The sequence below is a fragment of the Lepidochelys kempii genome, chromosome 6 (assembly GCF_965140285.1).
Source record: "Lepidochelys kempii isolate rLepKem1 chromosome 6, rLepKem1.hap1, whole genome shotgun sequence".
NCBI classification, from domain to species: domain Eukaryota; kingdom Metazoa; phylum Chordata; order Testudines; family Cheloniidae; genus Lepidochelys; species Lepidochelys kempii.
In genome coordinates this window covers 31,440,035-31,461,189 of record NC_136385.1, presented here as the reverse complement: position 1 = coordinate 31,461,189, position 21,155 = coordinate 31,440,035, and the positions used below count along the sequence as shown (strand labels likewise).

The following is a 21,155-nucleotide window of genomic DNA, read 5'->3' as shown; positions in this document are numbered from 1 at the left end:
CCGTGCGGGGAGACCTGCCCCGGCCCAGCCGAGAGGTGAACCAGCCCCGCCCCCTCTGCCGGCGCCGCCACGTACCTTCTCGCCTCAACCCTGCTTGAAACCTGCTTTCCCTGCCGCGCAGCCTAACCCGCGGCCCCCCAATCAGAACCCTCCGCGATGACCAGAAGCGGGTCAGGCGCCGCCAATCGGCGCTGCCCCGCAGGCGGGTCCTATTGCTATAGGAACCGGAGCGGGGTCTGGCGGAGAGCTGCTGCTGCTGCTGCTGCTGCGGGTGCCGGCGAAGCGGCGGCGGCGGATTCTGGTCGCGCTGTCAGGAGCGGCTGCGGAGCCCTGCCCGGCACGGCCCCTGCCCGAGAGGTCTCTGCGCTGGGTCCTGCCCCTGGCGCCCAGAGCGAGAGGAAGGTGAGAGCCCCGAGCCTGGGCGCGGGAAGGGAGCGGGTGGCGTACGGGGCTCTCCGCGCGGTCCTCCTGCCTCTCGGCGCCCGGGTCCCGGGGGAGCGGCCCCCGCGCGGGGTTTCCCCACGCTCGGGCTAGCAGCGTCTCCTGCCCAGCGCGATTGCTGGGGGAGCCGTCGGGCTTCCCAGAAGAGCCCCGAGATGGGGTGTGTCCAAATGATGTCTCGGGATGGGACCGCGAGACGCTCCATGGGGACTTGGGGGACCTGAATGCCAGGGCAGGAGAGGACAGGCTCGGGGGGGAATCGGGGCTGGCTGGGGCAAAAGAAAACGTAGGCTGAAGCTCAGCTAAACTTACCGAGGTCTGCCCCTTTGGGGCGCAGGCTTCCCTAGGAAGGCAGTGCCAGCCCCAGCCCTGGGGGAAAGTGCTACAGAGCTGGGACGGAGCAATCCTGCTTTGGCAGGTGCAGCGGACTAATGGGTCTCGGGTTGATTTCATTTATGGGATTCTCTGAAAAACTCCTTTTCTGCTTCTCCTACAAGTTGAGGATAAGGGCTAATAGTGCTTTTTAAAAAACACCACCACCACCAACAAAAAACCCCCTGTAGGCCTGATGTGCTACCAGATGTCTGAAATAAAATATAGATGCTTATCTTGTTACCTGTCTCAACAATACGCGCTAACTACCTTGCATGGTCAAACTCCTGCTTTACAGTATAGATAAGCACAGTTGACTTTACCCTGTGAGCAGAAAATGTTTGTATTGAAAATGGTTACATATGTTATAATGGTAAGTATGTAACAAACTCACTTCTCCAAAATAGGCTGGAGAGATGAGAGAATTTTTAGTACATGTCAGAGAATGTGACTTTTCTGGGTAACAGGGAAATTTTAGATAACTAGCAGATATTCTTAGGGACCGATCCCTTAAGTTCTTATGCAAAATAGATAGTCGTTACTCATCTATGCAATCCCTACTGAAGAAGAAGTGGGTCTGAAGAAATGATACTTGAGCAACCCCTGGTTGTGTGTGTAAGCAGAGCTAGTTTTAACATAGTGGCAGGATGGTTGCTTACCCTGCAGCAGATGACTGTTGATTGAGGGTTTATTGTGCAATCACAGTGTGGGCTGTGGTTTTCCAGTTCTTCCAGTAAACCAAAAATCCCCAAAGCTGCTGCTCTTAAAAATGCTACGATTTTATAGTGTAATGGTCCAAACCACTGCAGCTTACAATAGTGCTACTGGTGTTGTGGGCAGATAAGGTAGAATGCTGTAGTGTAAGTCTAACCAAGTATGCAAAGGAAATATTACAGAAGAAAAAGTTTAATAGTGTCTGTGAAAATGTCAGTTTCTTTCCAAACTTTCACAAGAACACAACTGTTCCTTTCAGAACAGTTTGGGTTTGTGACACATTTCAGTGTGGGTGGATTGGGGTTCACACTGGCACTACCTGTGATTTAAATATTATTTGTGGGAAAGATAGCATCCAGTATTTTCAAGCTCAAAACATCATAGTAGCTAAGAAATTGTTCCAGTTTACCACTGAATGAGATGACATGAAGGTGGTTTACTTAAAAAAAAATTAAATTAATAATCAAAATGGTCCTACAGTGGCCTTGATGCTGCAGCCATTCTGGCCCAGATCCCCGGCCCAGACAAGCAGGGGGAAGACTCTTACTCCCAAGGTTATATAGCAGTGGACGAACCATTCCTTAAGGTTTACTCAGGCCCAATTTCTGGAACAGTTCTTATGTCCATTACACAATACCCTACAAAGGGTGAGGAGAAAATCTACATGTTCCACTCAACCCCATCCGGTAGGTTACCACACAGGGAACTTGTACAGAGCAAGGTACCACGCATGCAGTGCACTTATTACGCAACAGAACTGCCCTAGTTCTACAGGACAGAATCTCTGCATTTAGAGTAAGGGCTATATTTTCCCATTTGTATGTGAAATGTCTTTGGAATCAAAAGTAATTCAGAATTGATTATTATGAAAATAAAGGATATAAACACCTAAACCTATGTTTAAACAATATAATAATCACAGAAACCAACAAAAGCAAGGAAACACAAAATTAAGGATTGCATTCTCCCCCTTTGGTCTGTACATAACTTTCACTAACATTGAGCATTATGCATGCAATTTGTGTCTAATTTATTTGCTTAATGGAGGGTTTGATTAAAAAGCAGTTTGAACATCCAGTACAAAAGCAATCAGTATAAATTTGTTAGTTGTGGCTTGATGTTGTTATGTGGATTGTTAAGTAATCTTTACCTTGGCACACGAAATTATGTACAAAAACAAAATCTGGGCTCTTAGCTCATTTTTACATTCAGAAACACTACAATCAACTTTGTTGAAGTCTCCCCGTAAAGAAATCTTATTTAAAATGACTAATATAAAATAAGAAAGGAGTTTATAATAAACCATTTAGGTTTTTTAGACATTCTAGACCTCAGATACATCTATACAATGCCAGTGCAATCATTGTAGTTGTACAGGTAAAAGGGAAACATTTGGCTCACTATCACAAACTTATTTTACATATCGCAGATGTGAAAATATTGACCCTTATTTCTAGCGATATGCTGACTAAACAAATGCTTTAAGAAAGAAAGATAATGTAGTTCATTGCTAACTTAAAAGCCCTTCTATCAGGGTTGCCATAAATTGAACTTATGTACATCAAAGGTGTTTGCCTAGTGATGTCTTGTACTTCTATCTTTTTATTTATTTGCTCAGTAGCCAAAATAAATATCACAGAAGCTCTTGTAATATACATATTTATATAATATACATACTACACAATCTACATCTCTATATGTACTATTGGGGAACATTCTGGCTCTGGAACGGCTTGCGTATAGCTAAAGTCACTGTAGAGCATTTAGTGCCATATCCTGCTCCTATTGAAGTTGATGACAAAACTCACATTAACTTGAGAGGGACCTGAATTTGGCTCTTACAATGTATGATTTAAAGGTCACTTGAAGAATTAAACAATTTTTATCACATTAGAACAGTGTCAACTGTAATCAAGTCCAGATGTTTTTCTACATAATAAATAGCAGTTTAGTAAACAGGCGTATGTATTTTATGACTATATGTATAGTGCTGTCAACGTATGTTGTGCTTTACAAACAGAACAAGGCATGTTCTTTCTGCTGATTATCTGAGAAGAGTTAGCCATCCTGGAGAACCAGTTGAAAGGATGAATCCGCTTTGGACAGCAGCCATGGCGAGGGGAAGGAAGGACGAATAAGAAGATGCAGTGAAAAACTGTGGGAGATGGCAAAGCAAAAAACATAAAAAGCGAGAAAAAGGAAACATATGGGGGAAAATTATAGTGCTACCTTTGAACTTATTATTTATTAAGAATAGTTTTAATATTAAAAATTACTTTACAAAGTGCTCCATGAAGGTAGATAATAGAGGGTTGCTGCTCCAGAGAACTTATAATTTAAATGGAACATGAGCACACCGTGGTGTTGCCACGTCACTTGTAACTTTTAGACCAGTGGTTAGAGCGCTCCCTTGGGATGTGGGAGACACTGGCTTCAATTCCCCCATCTGCCTGATGGGAATAAAGAGTTGAACGTAGGTCTCTTACCTCTCAGGACAGTGCCCTAACCACTGGGCTCTGGGATATTTTGGGTCCCTCTGATGCTGTTGCACTTTGGGTAAGTAAATAGTCACTGGAGCAGGGGGAATGGATCCTGTGTCTCTCCCAGTAAGTGTCCCTAGTCCTCAGGCTATGGTCATTCTCACTTTCTCCAGCCCAATGAGCATGTAAGCATTTATCCAAAATGAATCAGCTTCAACAGGAGAGATTAAAGCTAAACTTGCATCAGAATATCCTAGAGGTTAGGGCACTCTCCCGAGAGCTGGAAGACCCATGTTCAAATGCTTTCTTCCCACCAGGTAGAAGGAGGAATTGAACCTTGGTCTCTCATATCCCAGATGCGTGTGCTAACCCCTGGGCTAAAAGTTAAAAAGGAGGAATCACTGGTGCCGTCGTCTCCTCTTCTGACCCAGTTTGTTTGGGCCCTGATTTAGTAGGCATGCTCAGAGCACACCTACCAGTTTGGGCCCCAGAGGCAAGACAGGTAGGGAGAATGCCTATCTTCACCTAGTTTGAGGATCTCACTGGGGCTTAGTTGTGAGATATGTTGCCCCTATGCCCAATGGCAGAAATTAATATGCTTAGGGGACTTTTATGGTGAAAACATAGGTGCCACGGGATTTTAGGCAGCTACAGGTCTAGTGAGCAGCTGAGCAGGGGTTTTGAGAATCTCAGAAGTTCTTAAATGTGGGTTGAAGTACCTTAAGTGAGGAGTTGGGTGCCAAAGTGACTTGCCCAAGGCTACAGAAGGGGTCTTTTTAATAACTGAGATTAATACTTAGGAGTTCTTAGCTTACCGGTCCTGAATTTAAAAGACCCTTAGGTAGATCTACTGCCTATCTGTCAAATCTCTCTTGGTTTTTATATGCATTATTTCATCAGATAATGCTCATCTCCAAAGTACAGTAATAAAGTAGGAAATCATAGCATGATTCTGGATATAACCAAGATGGCTGGCATCACTAATCGTGTGCTTCATTACTTCCACATCAGATGAAGCAGTTAAGGGTCAGATTTTTCTAGTGTAGAAACCACTTTGTGTCCCATATTAAGCCTGCATCTATGTGCACATTTACTAGGATTGCAAAGACAATTTGGCAAATGTGCCCATAAAAACTGCCGGTTAGGATGCTTTGCTATTCCGTTGCATGCCTGGCTATTCAGCTGTCAAGTTTACACATGTTGCCATCATTGTGTACACAGATATTGTTATACAAATATTAGTGAGCCTCAGTTTTTGAAAAATTGGCTTTGAGCATTAATACTGTCCATCTCCTTGGAGAAGTATTTATATATTTCCTTAACAATCAGTGACTAAAGACTGGAATGTAATTGATTTTCTGTCCACACTGTTCATGACGTTGACAGGCTTGTACATGTTCCTTTTAAACCACAGACAATTATATGATTTCTGCTTAAGTGAAGAATGAGGATCAAAACTAACCGCTTTTTACTCTGTGTAACATACTTGGGGCACGTTTTCATAAGCAACGTGACAACGCTGTAGCTCGTTAATGTGGCTGTGTCGTCATGGCACCAGCGCTGAGAGAGAGCGCTGTAAGGCCCCCCCACAGTGCTGGTGCACTGCCGCTTTACAGCGCTGAAACTTGCAGAACTCGGGGGTGTCTTTTCACACCCCCGAGAAAGAAAATTGCAGCACTGTAAAGTGGCAGTGTAGACAAGGCCTTAGCTTCCAACAGGTATATGCAAATCCGCTGGATGAAATGAGACTTGACCAAAAGTTGGTGATTATGTCTTATGTCCCCTTCTGGTAACAGGTCTAGATACAAAGATGATATAAGTCTGAACAGTGAACAGCAAAAATGAAAATAGGCTGGAAAAAAATGAAAATAGACAAGCTCAGATTTGTGTACTAAACAAGAATGTGCTGTAGGATATCACTGAGTGTAATAGAGGTACAATTCCTTAAAGGTAATTAAAGATTTATTTCTAAGCTTGTCCCCTACAACTTGGTGAGTGGAGGATTTCAAACTCATTTCTGATTGTCACACAATTTTCTTTTTCCATTGATCTCTCTCAGCTGATGGAGATCTGTATATTTGGGACAAAAGGTCCACAACATCTAGGTTATGTTAGTGTAATTATATCCATTTTGTTCATTTTATTGCCTACATATTTAACTTTTTTTTTTTTTAAAAGATGCACTGTATACTATCTACACCATGACATTTTCTCAAGACATTAACATTTTCTCGAGGTCCTTTCTAGTCCTATGATTCTATGAAGTGTAGCTCTCTCCTTTTGCCTAATACCTTTACTCAGTGTCAAAGGTTTCCATCAGCCTGTTTTACCTCTTTTGTTTAGTGTGGCACAGTAGAGTTGTTTCAGTGACTCACAGTAGAGACTGTCCAACTCTAAAGACTGACTCATAATTTAGTCACCTATTCTTGCATGCACAATTTGATAAATGTAATCTCATGCCAAGATGCATCTGAATCTAGTGACTGTTTTGATCAAGTTAAGAATATTTGCTATTTTAGTAATTACATTTGACTAATATTTTAAATGTTCAACAGTTGGTGTAAGCAGTTGGATTCCTTCAAACTACTGGAAACCTGTGACCCAGAAACCGCTTGCTGCCAATAGCAGAGGGCCCCAGGTTTGCATAGAGTTTTACAGGGATCCCCTGTGTTGGATATATGAGTAAGGGTGGTATTTGAGGTCTCTTCTGAGAACCAGTAGCCCACTGGTCATCATAATCATTGTAAAATGAATGAATGGATAATATTTTAGGAGTTTGTGTCTGTACTGAAAATTATGTTCTTAAGGGAGGTAACCTGGAGATGACATGTCTCAGGTTCCTTTCAAGCATGAGGTAACAGGTAACTTCTCTCTATCTGGTCATGTATGTATTGGGCATTGTATGTCACACTGAATGCCTGTTTGCCTACTGAGCCAAATGCTAATCAAGAGACTGTGAAACTGTTGAGAGAGAAAATTTACAGGAGAAATAAACAGAAGGAGGGAGATCCTGTTTATGAGTAAAGACAGTAGATTGCTGAGGAATATCTGGGGGTACAGAGGTACATCCTGGATCCTTCACTGAGAAGGCAAGCTAACAGTGTGTTTGTCTTGTGAAAGGAGGGTCACAGCCAAGCCTGGTTATAAAATGCTGGAAGGACTTCGGGTGAATATTGCTCTATAAGACAGGAAAGTATCTAGTTACGGGAATCTGGGTTCTAGAATGCTTGTTACGATGTTTATTTTCTGTGTGAGCATGTTTCCAATACTTGCTATCTTTTGCATCTCTATACCTTGCTAAACAAAACTTTCACTCATTTTCACTGTAACAGTCCGTGTGTTCTGTGTTAAGCAAAGAAGTTATCTTAGGTGTAACTGTAACCTGGGGGCACTGCTCTTTGGAAGCAGTGGATCTGTAAATACTGTGAGAGTCCAGAGGAACGGGGACTAGACCCTCACAGAGAGATGCTTGGAGGGCTTAAAGTTGGAGTGTGTCTATCGCTAACCTGTAGAAGAGAGTGAGCAGGGCCTTTACAGGCCTAGAGGCGAGTGCTCGTGTTGTCTTTGGTTGGTGGAGTCAGGGCACTGACCCCTGGCAGGCACAAAGAAGGCTTACTATTGCTAAGTTCAGGTGGTAGCGAGGTGACTCAGCACCTGGGTGCCCCCAGGAAGCATTACAAAACTGTTAAAACTCAAGTTCTGCAAAGTCAGTGGCAAGAGATATGTAAAATTTCTTGTCCATCCATTTCAGCTTCTCCGTAATTTTAACTCTTCCCCATACCTGCAGGTTTTTCTGCTTTGGCTAACCTATCCTACATACTATCCATTGTTGTATGCAGTGTAGCTGTAGCCGTGTTGGTCCCAGGATATATTAGAGACAAGGTGGATGAGGTAATATCTTTTATTGGACCAACTTCTCTCTCTCCAACAGAAGTTGGTCCAATAAAAGATATTATCTCGCCCACCTTGTCTCTCTAATATCATACTATCGTTGGAATGCTGCACTGCAGCATATCTCTCTAAAAAGCAAAAAGATCTGATCCAGTAATCTGCACCTTCTTTTGATAGCCTGGTTTTCAAAGCACTGCATCATGTCAGGTAGACGGGATAGATAAAGGGTGGATCAGGTCACGTTCCAATATCTTAATACTTAATCAGAGGGTTGAATTTTCAAGAACATCTAATTTGCTTAAGAAATCAAGTCCCATTGAAAGTTAATGGGACTTGTGCTCCTGAGTTATTTAGTTTCTTTTGAACATCCCACTGAGACTAAATATCATAGTCTAAAAAGAACTATGAAATATTTAAGGTTCTTAGAAGCTGAAAATACTCCTTAATTCGGGGGAATATATTTTTATGAATGCTTTTTACATGCACAACTTGCACCAACAATATCTGCATCCACAAAATGAACTGCAGATATAAATTTAATTATTGATGTGACTAACTACCTGATTTGCACTCACAGTCAGGTGCAAATACTCAGAACTGCAACTAAAATTCAGTTGTAGGTTGAAAACTTCATGTGCACATCTTGTGGGCAGAATTTGCACCTGCAAAAGAGGCTGCGCTTTTGAAAATATGAACCCAAATGTTTACTCTTACATCCTCTCTCCTACACCATGATATCTTAACAGCAAGCAATTCTAAGATACACCAATAGCCAACATTATTGCTCTCCAAAGTATTAGCAAATATTGCCAGTAGAACAAGCAAATAGGACTCCTATTCCCAGATGTCACTATAAGTTGGAACAGTTCTTTGAAACCTCATTTATTTGTTTTAGTTTGAGTGCAATGCAAATTGGGATAGTAATAGTACCAAACTCATCCATAAAATACATGTAATAAGCTTCATGTGTATATTTATCTATCATTTTACATCTTCAAAGCACTGTACACACCTTTGGGATAGCAGGGCCAGATGAACACAGGGGCTTTAGGGGCTGCAGCCCTGGGCTAAGAGGGGCCCCGGCACAGCAGGGCTCAGGCTCAGGGCCCCACACAGTTCCCGGAAGCGGCCGGCTGCTGGTACGTCTCTGTGTCCCCTGGCAGGGGGCGGCGGGAGGCGGCTCTGTGCACTGCCCCCATTCCCAGCACCGTCCCCAGAGCTACCATTGGCCAGGAACTGGCCAATGGGAGCTGCAGGGGCAGCACTTGCGGGGGCGAGCCGTGCACAGAGACACACTGTCCCCCACACCCCAGGGGCGCGCAGAGATGTGCCAGCAGCCGGCTGCTTCTGGGAGTGGCGTGGGGCCATGGCATGCAGGCAGGCAGCTTGCCTGAGCCCTGCCACACTGCTGGCCAGGAGCCACCTGTGGTAAGCGCCTCCCGGCCTGAGCCTGCACCTTGCACCTCAACCCCTTGCCCCAGCCTCAAGCCCCCTCCTGCACCCAAACTCCCTCTCAGAAAAACTAATATAACAGCTGTTCTAAGGTAAGAAGTAGGTTATTTTGAATTAACTTAATCATATTCTACATGTGTTAAAACTGAAATGTAACCACAGAACAGCTTTATGTTAATTTAAAGACCAGTTTAGTATAGCGTTAATAACCTCGATGCCATTATTGTGATCAGTTTGTTTTAAATTGGGAAAAAGACTTGGGCCCCACAAAATCTAATTGGCCCAGGCCCACAGGAGAGTTAATCTGGCCCTGTGGGATAGATATTAAAATATTCCCATTCCACAAACTATGGGCCAGGTTCTGATCTCAGGTACAACCGTGGAAAGGTAGAGTAATTCCACTAGTTACAGCAGTGTAAATTCAATGTAGCAGAGAGTAGAATCTGGCCCTGAAAAGTTAAGACTAAAATTTACAATTGTCTTTTGATTTTTCATTGCCCAATTTGGGACACTCAGGGCTTAATTTTCAAAGCTGTCAAGCATCTACACCTCCTGTTAATTTCAAGTTGAAGCTTAGCAGCTATGAAAATTAGGCCAAAACTCTCACGCACATGTACATACAATCAGAGACCACTGTTGAAAGTGCTGGCCTTAGTGACATGCCCAAGGCTAAATTGAGACCGTGGCAGAGCAACTTTTAAAAAAAAATAACTACACACTTATAGAGAGCGATTTACGGCAATATTAAGTTAGTATTCTTAACATTTATGAAAACGTATGCATTTATGAAAACATCTCAGACCAAACAAAACAATTACCTGTATCTTTAAAGGCTCAAATTATTGTAAGCTTTATCATAGAAAACAAGAGTGCAGTTTCTTTAAATGAACAATTAAAATATTTGCTCTTTTAATCTCCTTAAGAAACACTTTTGAAAAGATACATTAGAGTTTGCTTACTATGTCCTCAGGCTCTGGTCATTATCTTATGTTCATGTCTATTCCTAGGATTTCCTGCGTCCTTTTTCCCTTTCATTTGTCCAGTTCACCAGGCTGCCCTCAAAGCAGCACATTTGGGGAAAATTTTCAGGGACGTGGTTTCTACAATTTGACTGTGGATCTCTCAGTTAGTAGAGGTGGTGGGCCAGCACTGTGACCCTGCTCCTCTGATTTTCAGAGTCAATTCCTGAGATTCTGCTCTTCTCCAGGATTGTCTTTAAAAATACTGAGGTGACAACTCAGTTTAATAAGTGTCTGTCCTAACTTAAGTTTAGTTGCCTTTTTCCTCTAGGCGTGAGGGTGGAGGGAGGAAAGCTTTCTGATGGCTGTGCATCAACCAACTTTAGAATTAACCCTTTTTCTCACCACCCTCCAAACCTCCACATCTACACTGTTAATACACCTCCTATAGCAAACTTATTACAACACAATTCTCCTCTCACCTAAAATAAGCCTGGTGAACAATTTGTAGCATAGACTGGGCCATCTAAGGTTGCAGCAGTTCGATTATATGGTCATTGGAAGCAGGTTTGTAATTAGGTTCCCTGAGGTTGTGTTTATAATGAAACATTTAGGGGCCTGCCCACATTATGAGTAAAATAGTGTTTCTGTAACCAGTTTGTGACTATCTGAACTGGTTGCCACAAATATGGTTGAGCTATTTCCACTGACAATAGCTTTTATTTACAACGCAATAATTTGTTAACTGAGCTTGTGCATTCAACTACTATGCTGCCTAACCATGTTTGTATCTGGGGGTACGTATCCTATAGCGCCTCAGCAGGGACTAGGGATAGAACTGGAGAACATGCAAAAAGAGTAGCATTAGCAGCACATAGGGCAATGAACTCTGGGAGGAAGTAGTATCAGATAATGAGGCACAATAACGGAGTCTTGCTCACATAGGACAACAGTATTACACAGTGGTTACAGGGAGACTGTCACTGGCCAGCTTAGGGGGTTGCTGGCACAAGTGACACATGATTAGCTGTCACTGTTACTAATCAAATATTAGTCACGTTGTATGTAAACACAAGGACTGCCACTAACAAGTTACAACTACAGTTAAAAGCTGTACTGTAGCTAGGGACATAGGGTTGCTTTCCTGCTACTTCTTTTCCTTTACCCAGTTGGCCTATTCTGCCCTGGTGGTCTAGTGCACATGAGTATTGGGAGAGGAGCTGACTGCAAGTGTATCAGTCTTGGTTGTTTGTGTTTCTGATATCCTGCTTGCTAAGTGCCTCCTCATTAATTTTTCCCTTAAAACTGTTAATGGACTTTGTGCAGCTGTGTACTACTTATTCGCACGTCACTCACAAAATTCCCCCTATGTCAAAAGCCAAGGATGTGTGGGTTTTTTTTTTTTTTTTTTTGAAAAGTCGTGACTCAAAAGTATGGACAAATACTCATCCTTGCCTACTCTACCATCAAATTTAAGAGGGTGCAAACCATTATCTGTCTTGATAGTTGTTAATAAGATCCTCAAAATGAATCTGTATTGTATTGAAATTGTAAAGCTCAACAAAGTGTTTTTTTAAAAAAAATCCGATAATCTTAATTACTGCACATTTTTGTACAATCAAGACACTCCAGACTTCTAAAAATACTTAGAACAGCCTCACACATCAACTGTATAGAGCCATTGCAGGCCACAGAGAAGTCACCAACGCTATGCTGAGGCTAGAAATTAATTTACTGATTCCAGCAAATCAGTTCAGATTTTTTTTTTAATAGGAATGATCCAGCGAAAGTTAATCTGATCTACTTTGTCCACAGCTGCTGACACTGAAAAGAACACATTCAGTGCATGATTGGTGGCAGCAACAGCAGCTCTTGCCAATAGGGTGACCAGATGTCCCAATTTTATAGGGACAGTCCTGATTTTTGGGTCTTTTTCTTATATTGGCTCCTATTACCCCCCACCCCCGGCCCGATTTTTTACATTTGCTGTCTGGTCACCCTACTTGCCAGATACCAAGGACTAATATACTCCAACCAGGCATTTTTTTCTGATTGCTTTAAATAAGAAAAAAATAATCTCAGTGAATCCTTGGGATCCTTTTAGTCTGTGACATGCTCAACAAAAGGTGTATACAACATACATTAGCTTTCTCGCTTTATTTCCTCCTTAACAAAAGACTTATGATTGCCTGTATTAACATCTGTCTATATCTATTGTTCTGCATATGTTAGAATGCTATTCTTTGTTTCTGTTATCACAGATAAAACAGGAAAAGTGTATTAAGCTGGGGCAGGGGGAAAATAAACAGTAGCAATTTTATCTCCATTTAGCTTCTCAGCAAAGGACCGGCTAAGATCAGACAAAAAAGGTGCCGTACTTCCCTACTGGGGACTTCATTATACATCCAAGAAAACTGGCACTGCATGCTCTATTCATCTCAAAAGATTTGCTGTCGTTGAATCTAAATACTTTGTGATAGAATTATCTGCATGGCTAGTTTAAGAACTTGTACAAAAATTGCCCTTGTAGCGAGCACACTTCTTTTGGTTGGTTCATGGTACATTTGTTATTACATCTCTTTCTTTGACATATCTACACATGGACGGTACCCTATTGAAAACTTTTAGCTGTTTTCTGAAAATTATCTACATCACTGACCTAGCAAAGGAACGTGCAAATATTACATCATATGTTCCTGATCCATCCCCTGAAATGAGTAGAAGTGCTAAAACTACTTCTGTAGACGGTAAAGCTATTGTGGACATTAACAATATAACAGCCCAAATGTTTAAAGGCTTCTCTATCACCAGATGCTGAAACAATTTGATGACTTCTTTTCATCTTCTCCTAAAGATATGAGGTTCAGGGGAGAATCTTGGTTCCAAAATAGGCAAGTCCTATACAATTCCTGAGGCCTGATCCTGTTCCCATTATAATCATTGGGAATCTTGCCATTGATTTCAGCGAAAGTAGTATCTGGACCTTATTTTGTATAGTATCCTTCACACTAACTAACTGACAATTGTACAGGACTTCGAACATCTAAATTAGTGTATAAATCCTAAACTTTATTGCCACTCAAACCATTCTACAGAATTACTGAAAATACCACAGCAGATTTAAGAGTCTTCATATAAACATACAGAGCCAATATAATAATCCTTGTAATGCCTCATCTTTTACCTGTCTGTGGGTAGGGTACTTGCTACATTGCATATGCTAGCAGTGTAATATCACTGTCACTTTGACAGCCTAATGATGGTCTAATTATGAATCTGTTAAGATTTTAAAATAATCCTTGAGTAGTATTTCTGTTTAACCCTGTTTGGCTCTAATGTCCCTTGATGGCTTTATAACGTATAATCCGTAGGATTATTGCTGGTGCTAATATGAATGTGTTTATACTGTCTAATAACCTAGTTTATTTCTGTTAAAACACAGCTCTAGTGAGTGATGATGTTTCAGATGAGGTGGAGAACCATCCTACCACAACAGTGTGTTCTGCTGGTGACGTGTCTCCTAATCAATTTGGAAGCAGTGCCTATAGACATAGACAAGACAAAAGTTCAAGGAGAACCCCATGTAGAAGGAGCAAAAATAGAAACCCCAGTAAGTAAATGAAAGGTATTTTATTAAATACTTTATACTAGAAGGCAGTATTTTTTTCTCTCAATAACAAGCTCATTGATTTTTTTTTCATCTTGAGATTTGTCCATGACAAGTCCTCCTAGGTGCTGTAATAAATAATTAACTTTGTTGGTGCTGTACTCCAAGGGGAAACTAGTAGTACCTTTCTAGGTGGGGTGGTCATATTCAGTGTTCAATACCTGCTCCTTGTCTCTTGCTCCCTGATGTGGTAGGACTGGGGAGGTAACAGAGGCAATACACAAAGCTCCTGATGGGAGAAAATGCCTATTGTATACCTCCTCTCAACTGATTGAGTGGCGTTAATAGGTTAAAAGGAAGGTTCATCCAGTCATCGTTGGCAGGAAGAATGCTGGTCCCAACTTGGGCCTCAACAGAGAATGGAAAAGGGTTAAATTGGGGAAATACAGAAGGATTTTTGCAAGCAATTTTCCTAGTAACAAAATGCAGTGAGTTTGTGAATGCAGTGGGTAACCATGTCAAATAATGACAGCTGAGATAATGTGTTTGCCAAAGTGGAAAATGGAGTTGCCATGAAACAAAGTGCATGTAAAAGCTTTTAGTTATTAAACAATAATATTGCTGTTTTGCAAGTGAAGTCCTGCTACTAAACATGAAATCTTGGAGAGGGGTAGTTCTGTACCCCCACAGTTCAATTCTAGCTGGCTAGGCTCCTCTGGATTGTTCCCTTTGCCCCAAACTCACAGGGGAAAACACAATGGACATTAATATAGCCTGATGCCATACGGACTTTTGCTGGTTTGATGTGAAGCTTCACTATGGTCCTGTACTTCCTGTAAATTCCCCCAAGATTTGCATAATTCTTGGAGGTGTATATTGGGTTATGGGGGCCAAACTTGTGGCTGCTGCTTCTATCAGGATGGGATTGAAGTGGCACATTATGCTCCCTAAAAAAAGAATTCCTAGTAAACTCAGCAAGTGGAAACTCAAGGAGATAATCTTCTGTAGGGGAAAATGGTGGGTTTATGCCATTCTGAATTGTTGTGGTCTGTTGGTCTACCAAGTAAATTAAAGGTTTTTTTGTTTTGTATTTTAAACTGTATCTACATGATAGGCCCCAAATGTGCATGTGATGTACGTTCTTAAATATCTCTCTGCCTTTACTTCTTTGTCAACTTCTAGAACAAAAAGGAAACAGAGAAAACTAGCTTGTGTGTGATAATTGTGCAAACCAACCAAAGCAAAGAAGTTCATATCTTATTGCTGATATACTGAGTCAGTGCATTATGCTCAATACTACTGATATTTGGGATTGTGAGTGATTTAGATGAAATCTTTGCATTTATATGAAAATGAAACATTTGGGGACATTTTTTTTTTCTAATCTCAAACTTCTTTTCCTAAAGGATACTGGGCTTTATTATGATGAATATCTCAAGCAAGTGATAGATGTCCTAGAAACAGATAAACATTTCAGAGAGAAACTTCAGACTGCTGATATAGAGGAAATAAAGGTATGTGCAAAGATCAATAGAATTTAATCAAGACGAGTTTAGACAGCTACAAATAAATGATAATTTGAGGTGTTAGCATATTCATATTTTTCCATTCCTCTTACTTTTTATTTAGTATTGCTTTCACATTACTTTACACAATTTAAATTAGACTCTTTAAAGGGATCTTTATCTCTGCAGCTACGGGACAGATACTGTTTTTTAAAGAAACTGTACCAGATCAGTCTCCCAAGAGGTTTTAATTTGCTACCTAACTACTAATAAAACAACTAGATGCAGATATCTTGCTTTTGGGAAACATTTATTAGCATTCTCCTGCAAAATGGAAAGCAAGGCCTCTTTGAAATTCAGAACGAACAGCATATCGTTCATTAACGTCAAAATGGCTCTTAGCACAGCTCTCACTTTATTGCCTGCCAAGTGATTCAGAGCACTGCTGAGCCAACGGCAGAGAGGCTTCTCTGCCCTCCCAGATGGAAGCAATGTGCCACATGTGAATTTAATGACATGGAAAAGGGTGGGGGAAGTAGACAAACACAAATCCTGATCCTGAAGCAACTGAGAGTGGAGGACAACACACTGTCTTCAAGTTTTGAGCTTAAGGTGGTAGAGTTTGGGAAGAATAAAAAAGACTGAGCTGTGGTTTTCTTCTCTTCCCAGTACCCGTACTTCACGTACCACTCCAAGCACCGTGATGGTGTTCTCTTCTCTCCCGCTGTTGCTACCCTAGGTTATGTGCATTCCTTCTCTGCCCTTCTCCAATCCCCAGGTCCAGCTGGCTGCTCCACATTCTCTTATGGTGAGAAGAGAGCACTAAGCTTTGCATTACCTTTGGTGTAAAACTCTGCTGCAGCTAGAGCAGAGGTAGGCAAAAGGCCCGTGAACTCCAGCTGGGGCACCGGGTTGGGGGCCGCACCACGCAGCTCCCGGAAGCCATGGCATGGCCCCCGCTCTGAGGGTCAGGGGCCGCTCCACGCGTAGGTGCGGGAGAAGGGACATGCCACTGCTTCCAGGAGCCGCTTGAGGTAAGCGCTGCTCAGAACCTGAACCCCTGAGCTTCTCCCCACACCCCAACCCCCAGCCCTGATCCCCCTCCTGCTCTCCAAACCCCTCAATCCCACCCCGGAGCACTCTCCTGCACCCCAAACCTCTCATCCCCAGCCCCACTCCAGAACCCACATCCCCAGCCGGAACCTGCACCCCTTCCCGCACCCCTGATCCCCCTCAGTCACAGCCCAGAGCACCCTCCTGAATTCCAAACTCCTCATCCCCAGCCCCACCCCAGAGCCTGCACCCCCAACCAGAGCCCTCACCTCCTCCCACACTCCAACCCCAATTTTGTGAGCATTCATGGCTCACCATACAATTTCTATTCCTCGATGTGGCCCTCAGGCCAAAAAGTTTGCCCACCGCTGTGCTAGAGTCTGACAGCTCTTGGCTCCACTCCATTCCTGGCACAGTCCCCAGAGGCTGGCAACAGTCTTCTGGTGCTGCTGAGGGTGATTCTTACAGCACCCTCAGGTGGCTGCTACTGTGCCGATTCCTCCTTCAGCAAGAGGGTGGCACCCACATGACCATGCTGGTCTGTAGTTCTCTGATTTACAGAAAGGTCACTTCTGAAGAGATCTTTAAATACAGATACGCAGCTGTGCTCCAGGGTCCTGGTTTAATTATGGTATTTGGCACATCACCTTTTTTTTTTTTTTTTTTAAATAAAAAGGCAGCTTAGAAAAGTCTCAGTGAGTGCCCTAACCCGATTTCTATTTTCATAAATTTACAAAGTTAATATTCTCCTCAAACAATGTTTGAGATACTTATGATGTTTATAAGGTCTTCAGAATTGGCAATGACTACCATGAGTAGAGAGTCTTACAGCCCACATGTGGTGGGCATCTGAAAACTACAACACGATTGTCTTTATAGATCACTTATTTATTTTAACAGAGTGGAAAGCTAAGCAAAGAGCTAGACTTAGTAAGCCATCATGTGAGAACAAGGCTGGATGAACTGAAAAGACAAGAAGTGGCAAGGTTAAGGATGCTAATTAAAGCTAAAATGGATTCCTTTCAAGGTAAGAATATGAAGCAGAATTCAGACAGAATTAACAGATTGGCCTTTATCAGATAGGAGCCTGGAATCCACCAATTTTGTTCTCCTCACTGGCTCCTATCAGCAATAATGATTAAACTAAGTTGGAATGGTAAAAGGGTCCCCATTTCATACTCCTGAAATGGAAAATATGAGGAAGACTGTGTCCTTATAGGAAATCAGGGAGAAGAAGGGGAGCAATCTGTGTCTTACAAGTAAGAAAAACTGATTCTGACAATGGGACTTTTAGATGCTTATATAACTATTTCTCAGACAACAGTTTCCCCACAATGTGTCACTTTCCACATCCCTCACTGTGTTCTAGCAATACAGCTGTGTTGAATTTAACCAATTAAACTGTTTAGAGATTTTCCCAAAGCACAAAAGAACATGGGCTAGTCACTGAGGTGCCTAAGCTCAACATTTTAAGCACCACTGAGATCCTTCGAAAGCTGCTCAGCTTCCAACTCACCCTGTAGGCACCTAAATTCCCATGGGGCCAATGTTTCCACCGGTGGGCATGAACTAAACTGCTGCTGCTGCTTGGCTCCCTATCGCATGCCTAAGCCCTGCTAGGATTCTCAAACTAGGGTGTTCCACTGCCTCTCTCTCCTGCTGGGCCTGATCCAATAAGGCGGGCTCAGAGTATGACTAACCTGCACAAAAGACAGCGTGGGTGACCAGATCAAGAATTTGTGTGTGGAATTAGGGCACTCACAGGGGCTGTGGGAGACCTGTTTTCAACTCCCAACTATGCCTAATTTGGAGCAGGGACTTGAATTTGGGTCTTCCCTCCTCCTGCAAGGCTATTTAGTATTCTGGATTAGGGCTCTCTGTCTTTCCCATTGGAGCTCTTCCACTCTGTATGAACAATTAAATATTCACTGGGACAGAGAGGAAAAGAGAAAAAGATATAGACTTTGTAGCCTGGTGGCTTAAACATTTCCTGGGATGCAGGAAACCCATGTTGCACTCCCTACTCCAGTTAATCATTTGGCTTTTGCTTATAACAGCCACCTGCCCTCGAGAGAGAGAGACAAAGTACTGACCTGACCTGGTTTAGGGGCTTAACTCTGGGAGCAGGTGTGTGGCTGTGAATCCCAAACACAGATAGGCGCCTCTCTCCTGTCCAGAATTAGGTGCCAGCTCTACCTTTGAGAGGTGGAGCTGAAGTCTTATCCTTCTCCTTGGCATTTTCTGCTAGCTAGTTTAGGCAGCTCCCTGCTCAGCATGCTGGCTTATATGAATCACATCTTTAGGAAACTAACTCTCCCCATGCATTGTCCAGGAAGCCTGGGTGTCTGACTTGGGGGTGAGAATTCCATTGGGTGCCAGGGTGCCTAAAAATTAGGCATTGGACTCCTATGTCTTTGTGGATTTAGCGCAACCTAAATTTTTTTTAGGTTTTAGAACCGTTTTTTTTTTAACTGGTCGAATAGCTCAAAAGTGGCAGTCTTTCTTTCTTTCAACCTTCTCCTCACCAGAAATTAATTTTAGGCTTATAACAAACATGAGAAACTCAGCTTAAAGGATAATTTTTTTTTGTTGCAGTTCTAAGCATCAGAAACAGAGACTTGGAATGAAAGTGTCTTCGCATCCATAATAATAGCATTGCTAATGCTACACTGCAATCTACTTAGTAGGCCTTTATATTTAGAAACCAAGTATACAAGTTGCCAGCCTACAGTTACTGTTAGTTTGCTTGGCAGGGGATACTACCTCCTCTCCTTGCCCAACCATGCACGATTTAATTCTAACATGCAAAATATACATTTTAAAAGAAATTACCAGGGAGACTTGATGCAAACCTTTTACTGGAGGTTTCTTTCTGGAAATAATTGTATTCACAAGCATGGAGTTTCTGATGGTGATGCTAGGAATATCTTCCAAAATGTTCCACTTAGTTTTTTGTAAAAAGTGGATGTGTAATTTTCTGTTCAGATTTATCAGTGTAGTAGTGGCCTGATCCAATTCCTTATCAAGTCAATGGAAAGACTCCCATTGACTTCAGTGGGCAAAGAATCATAACCTAAACTTGTATTCTTGCCATTCTGCCACCCCACTGTAGCACTGAAACACTGCCAATGAGCTTAGTGTGGGGATAGAGGGTGGATTGAGGGAGTCAGGGCTTGGTAATGCCAGGAGAAAAAACAAGATCTTTAGGGAAGGACTGTATTTTTACTGCTTTTTAGTGTAGTGCTTATTCCCAGTGGTGGATTAGCCAACAGGGCCCATGGCCAGAGGCCATGGCCAATGTGGGGGGGCCCCAGGAAAATGCGTGCCCCCGACTCGCTCTGCCCTCCCAGCACCTCTGCTGGGGAGCCCCTGTGCCCAGACTCCAATCCCCACTGCAGCACCAGCTGGGCGGAGCAGGGTACCCGCCGTGCCCCAACCCCACTCCCCTCATTCCCCCAAGCGCTCCTGCTAGGGAGACTGCAGGCAGAAAGGGTGGGGAGGGGCCCCCACTTGCTCCGGCCTAAGGGACCTACAAAACCCTACTCCGCCCCAGCTATTCCAGTGAGGCCTTGATCCCTGATTGGGACCTCTGGGTGCTATGTCCTACAATTAGTAAATAATAATAAAATTGGCCTAGGGCTTTAGATCACTTTTCTGTCTTTTGTGCTTTTCTTTTTAAATGAAAGTTACAGTCCAGAGAGCAGAACCCACCACATAGCCTCTCCAGAGGAATAAATGGGTTGCTTCATATATGTACACAAGATCCACAGTTCATCTTGAACTCTAATGCAGGCAGATTTTCCACTGAAGTTGTGATGAAGCTCACAATGATCTAATTCAGGACAACTAATGCGGATGGTACAGTGGATGGTAACTTTATGTAGCTGAAAATTTCTTTGCAATGCCCCATGAACCCTCGCTGCCTCAGTATTATTGTATTTAGTAGCTTGTGCTCACTCAAACTAAAGCCTCATAATATGGATGTAAAAATGTTATATGCACAGTAGTCAGATTTTTCAAATTTGGATGCTACTGACTTCAGTGGGAGCTACAGGCATGCAGCATTTCTTTTATTTAGATCTCTAACTTTAGGTATCCAGGTTTGAAAAATTTGACCAGTGTGCCTAACTTTAACGACCTGATTTTTAGAAGTGCTGAACACACACAAATTCCACTAAAGTCAATAAGATCTGCAAGTGTTCAGCCAGGCAGCACCATGCCAAGCATCCAGATACCTAAGCTCCCTCCTCCCACAGCCTCCTGCACAAATCATCATAGGCACCTAACACTGAAGGCAAGTTTATACTACCGCGCTCCACTGGTGCAGCTGCACCGCTGTAGCATGTCTGGTGAAGATGCGCTATGCTGACAGGATAGCGCTCTTCCTGTTGGCATGATTAGTCCACCTCCATGAGAGTCAGAAGCTATGTTGGTGGGAGAGCGTCTCCTGCCAACACAGCACTGGTGTGGACAGCTCTTAAGTCGATGTAACTGATGTCACTCAGGCAGGTGTCTTTCACAACCCTGAGCAATGCAAGTTAGAGTAATGTAAGTGGGAATGGAGACTAGCTCTACGAGAGGAGTTGCAGCAGAGAATCTCAAGCAAAAGGAGGCACTGCCCTGGAGCCCAGGCTGAGATGCCTGTCTCCAAGCGAGGGGTGGGGCTTAGCAAACATCCTTT

The 21,155-nt window shown here is 42.8% G+C and overlaps 1 protein-coding gene across 2 annotated transcripts in view; it reads left to right on the top strand.

Annotated features, from left to right (window-relative positions):
- The first annotated feature begins 207 nt into the window (after window positions 1–207).
- NUCB2 (nucleobindin 2) overlaps window positions 208–21,155 on the top strand; it is a 48,300-nt gene continuing 27,352 nt past the window's right edge. The window contains exons 1-4 of one of the 2 annotated variants that reach the window (XM_073347384.2): window positions 208–402; window positions 13,752–13,919; window positions 15,323–15,430; window positions 17,375–17,501. In XM_073347384.2, the coding sequence (XP_073203485.2) occupies window positions 13,764–13,919; window positions 15,323–15,430; window positions 17,375–17,501 (391 nt within the window). In that variant the 5' untranslated portion in view covers window positions 208–402; window positions 13,752–13,763. The remainder of the gene's footprint in view (window positions 403–13,751; window positions 13,920–15,322; window positions 15,431–17,374; window positions 17,502–21,155) is intronic. The other variant, XM_073347386.2, reaches the window with a different exon arrangement.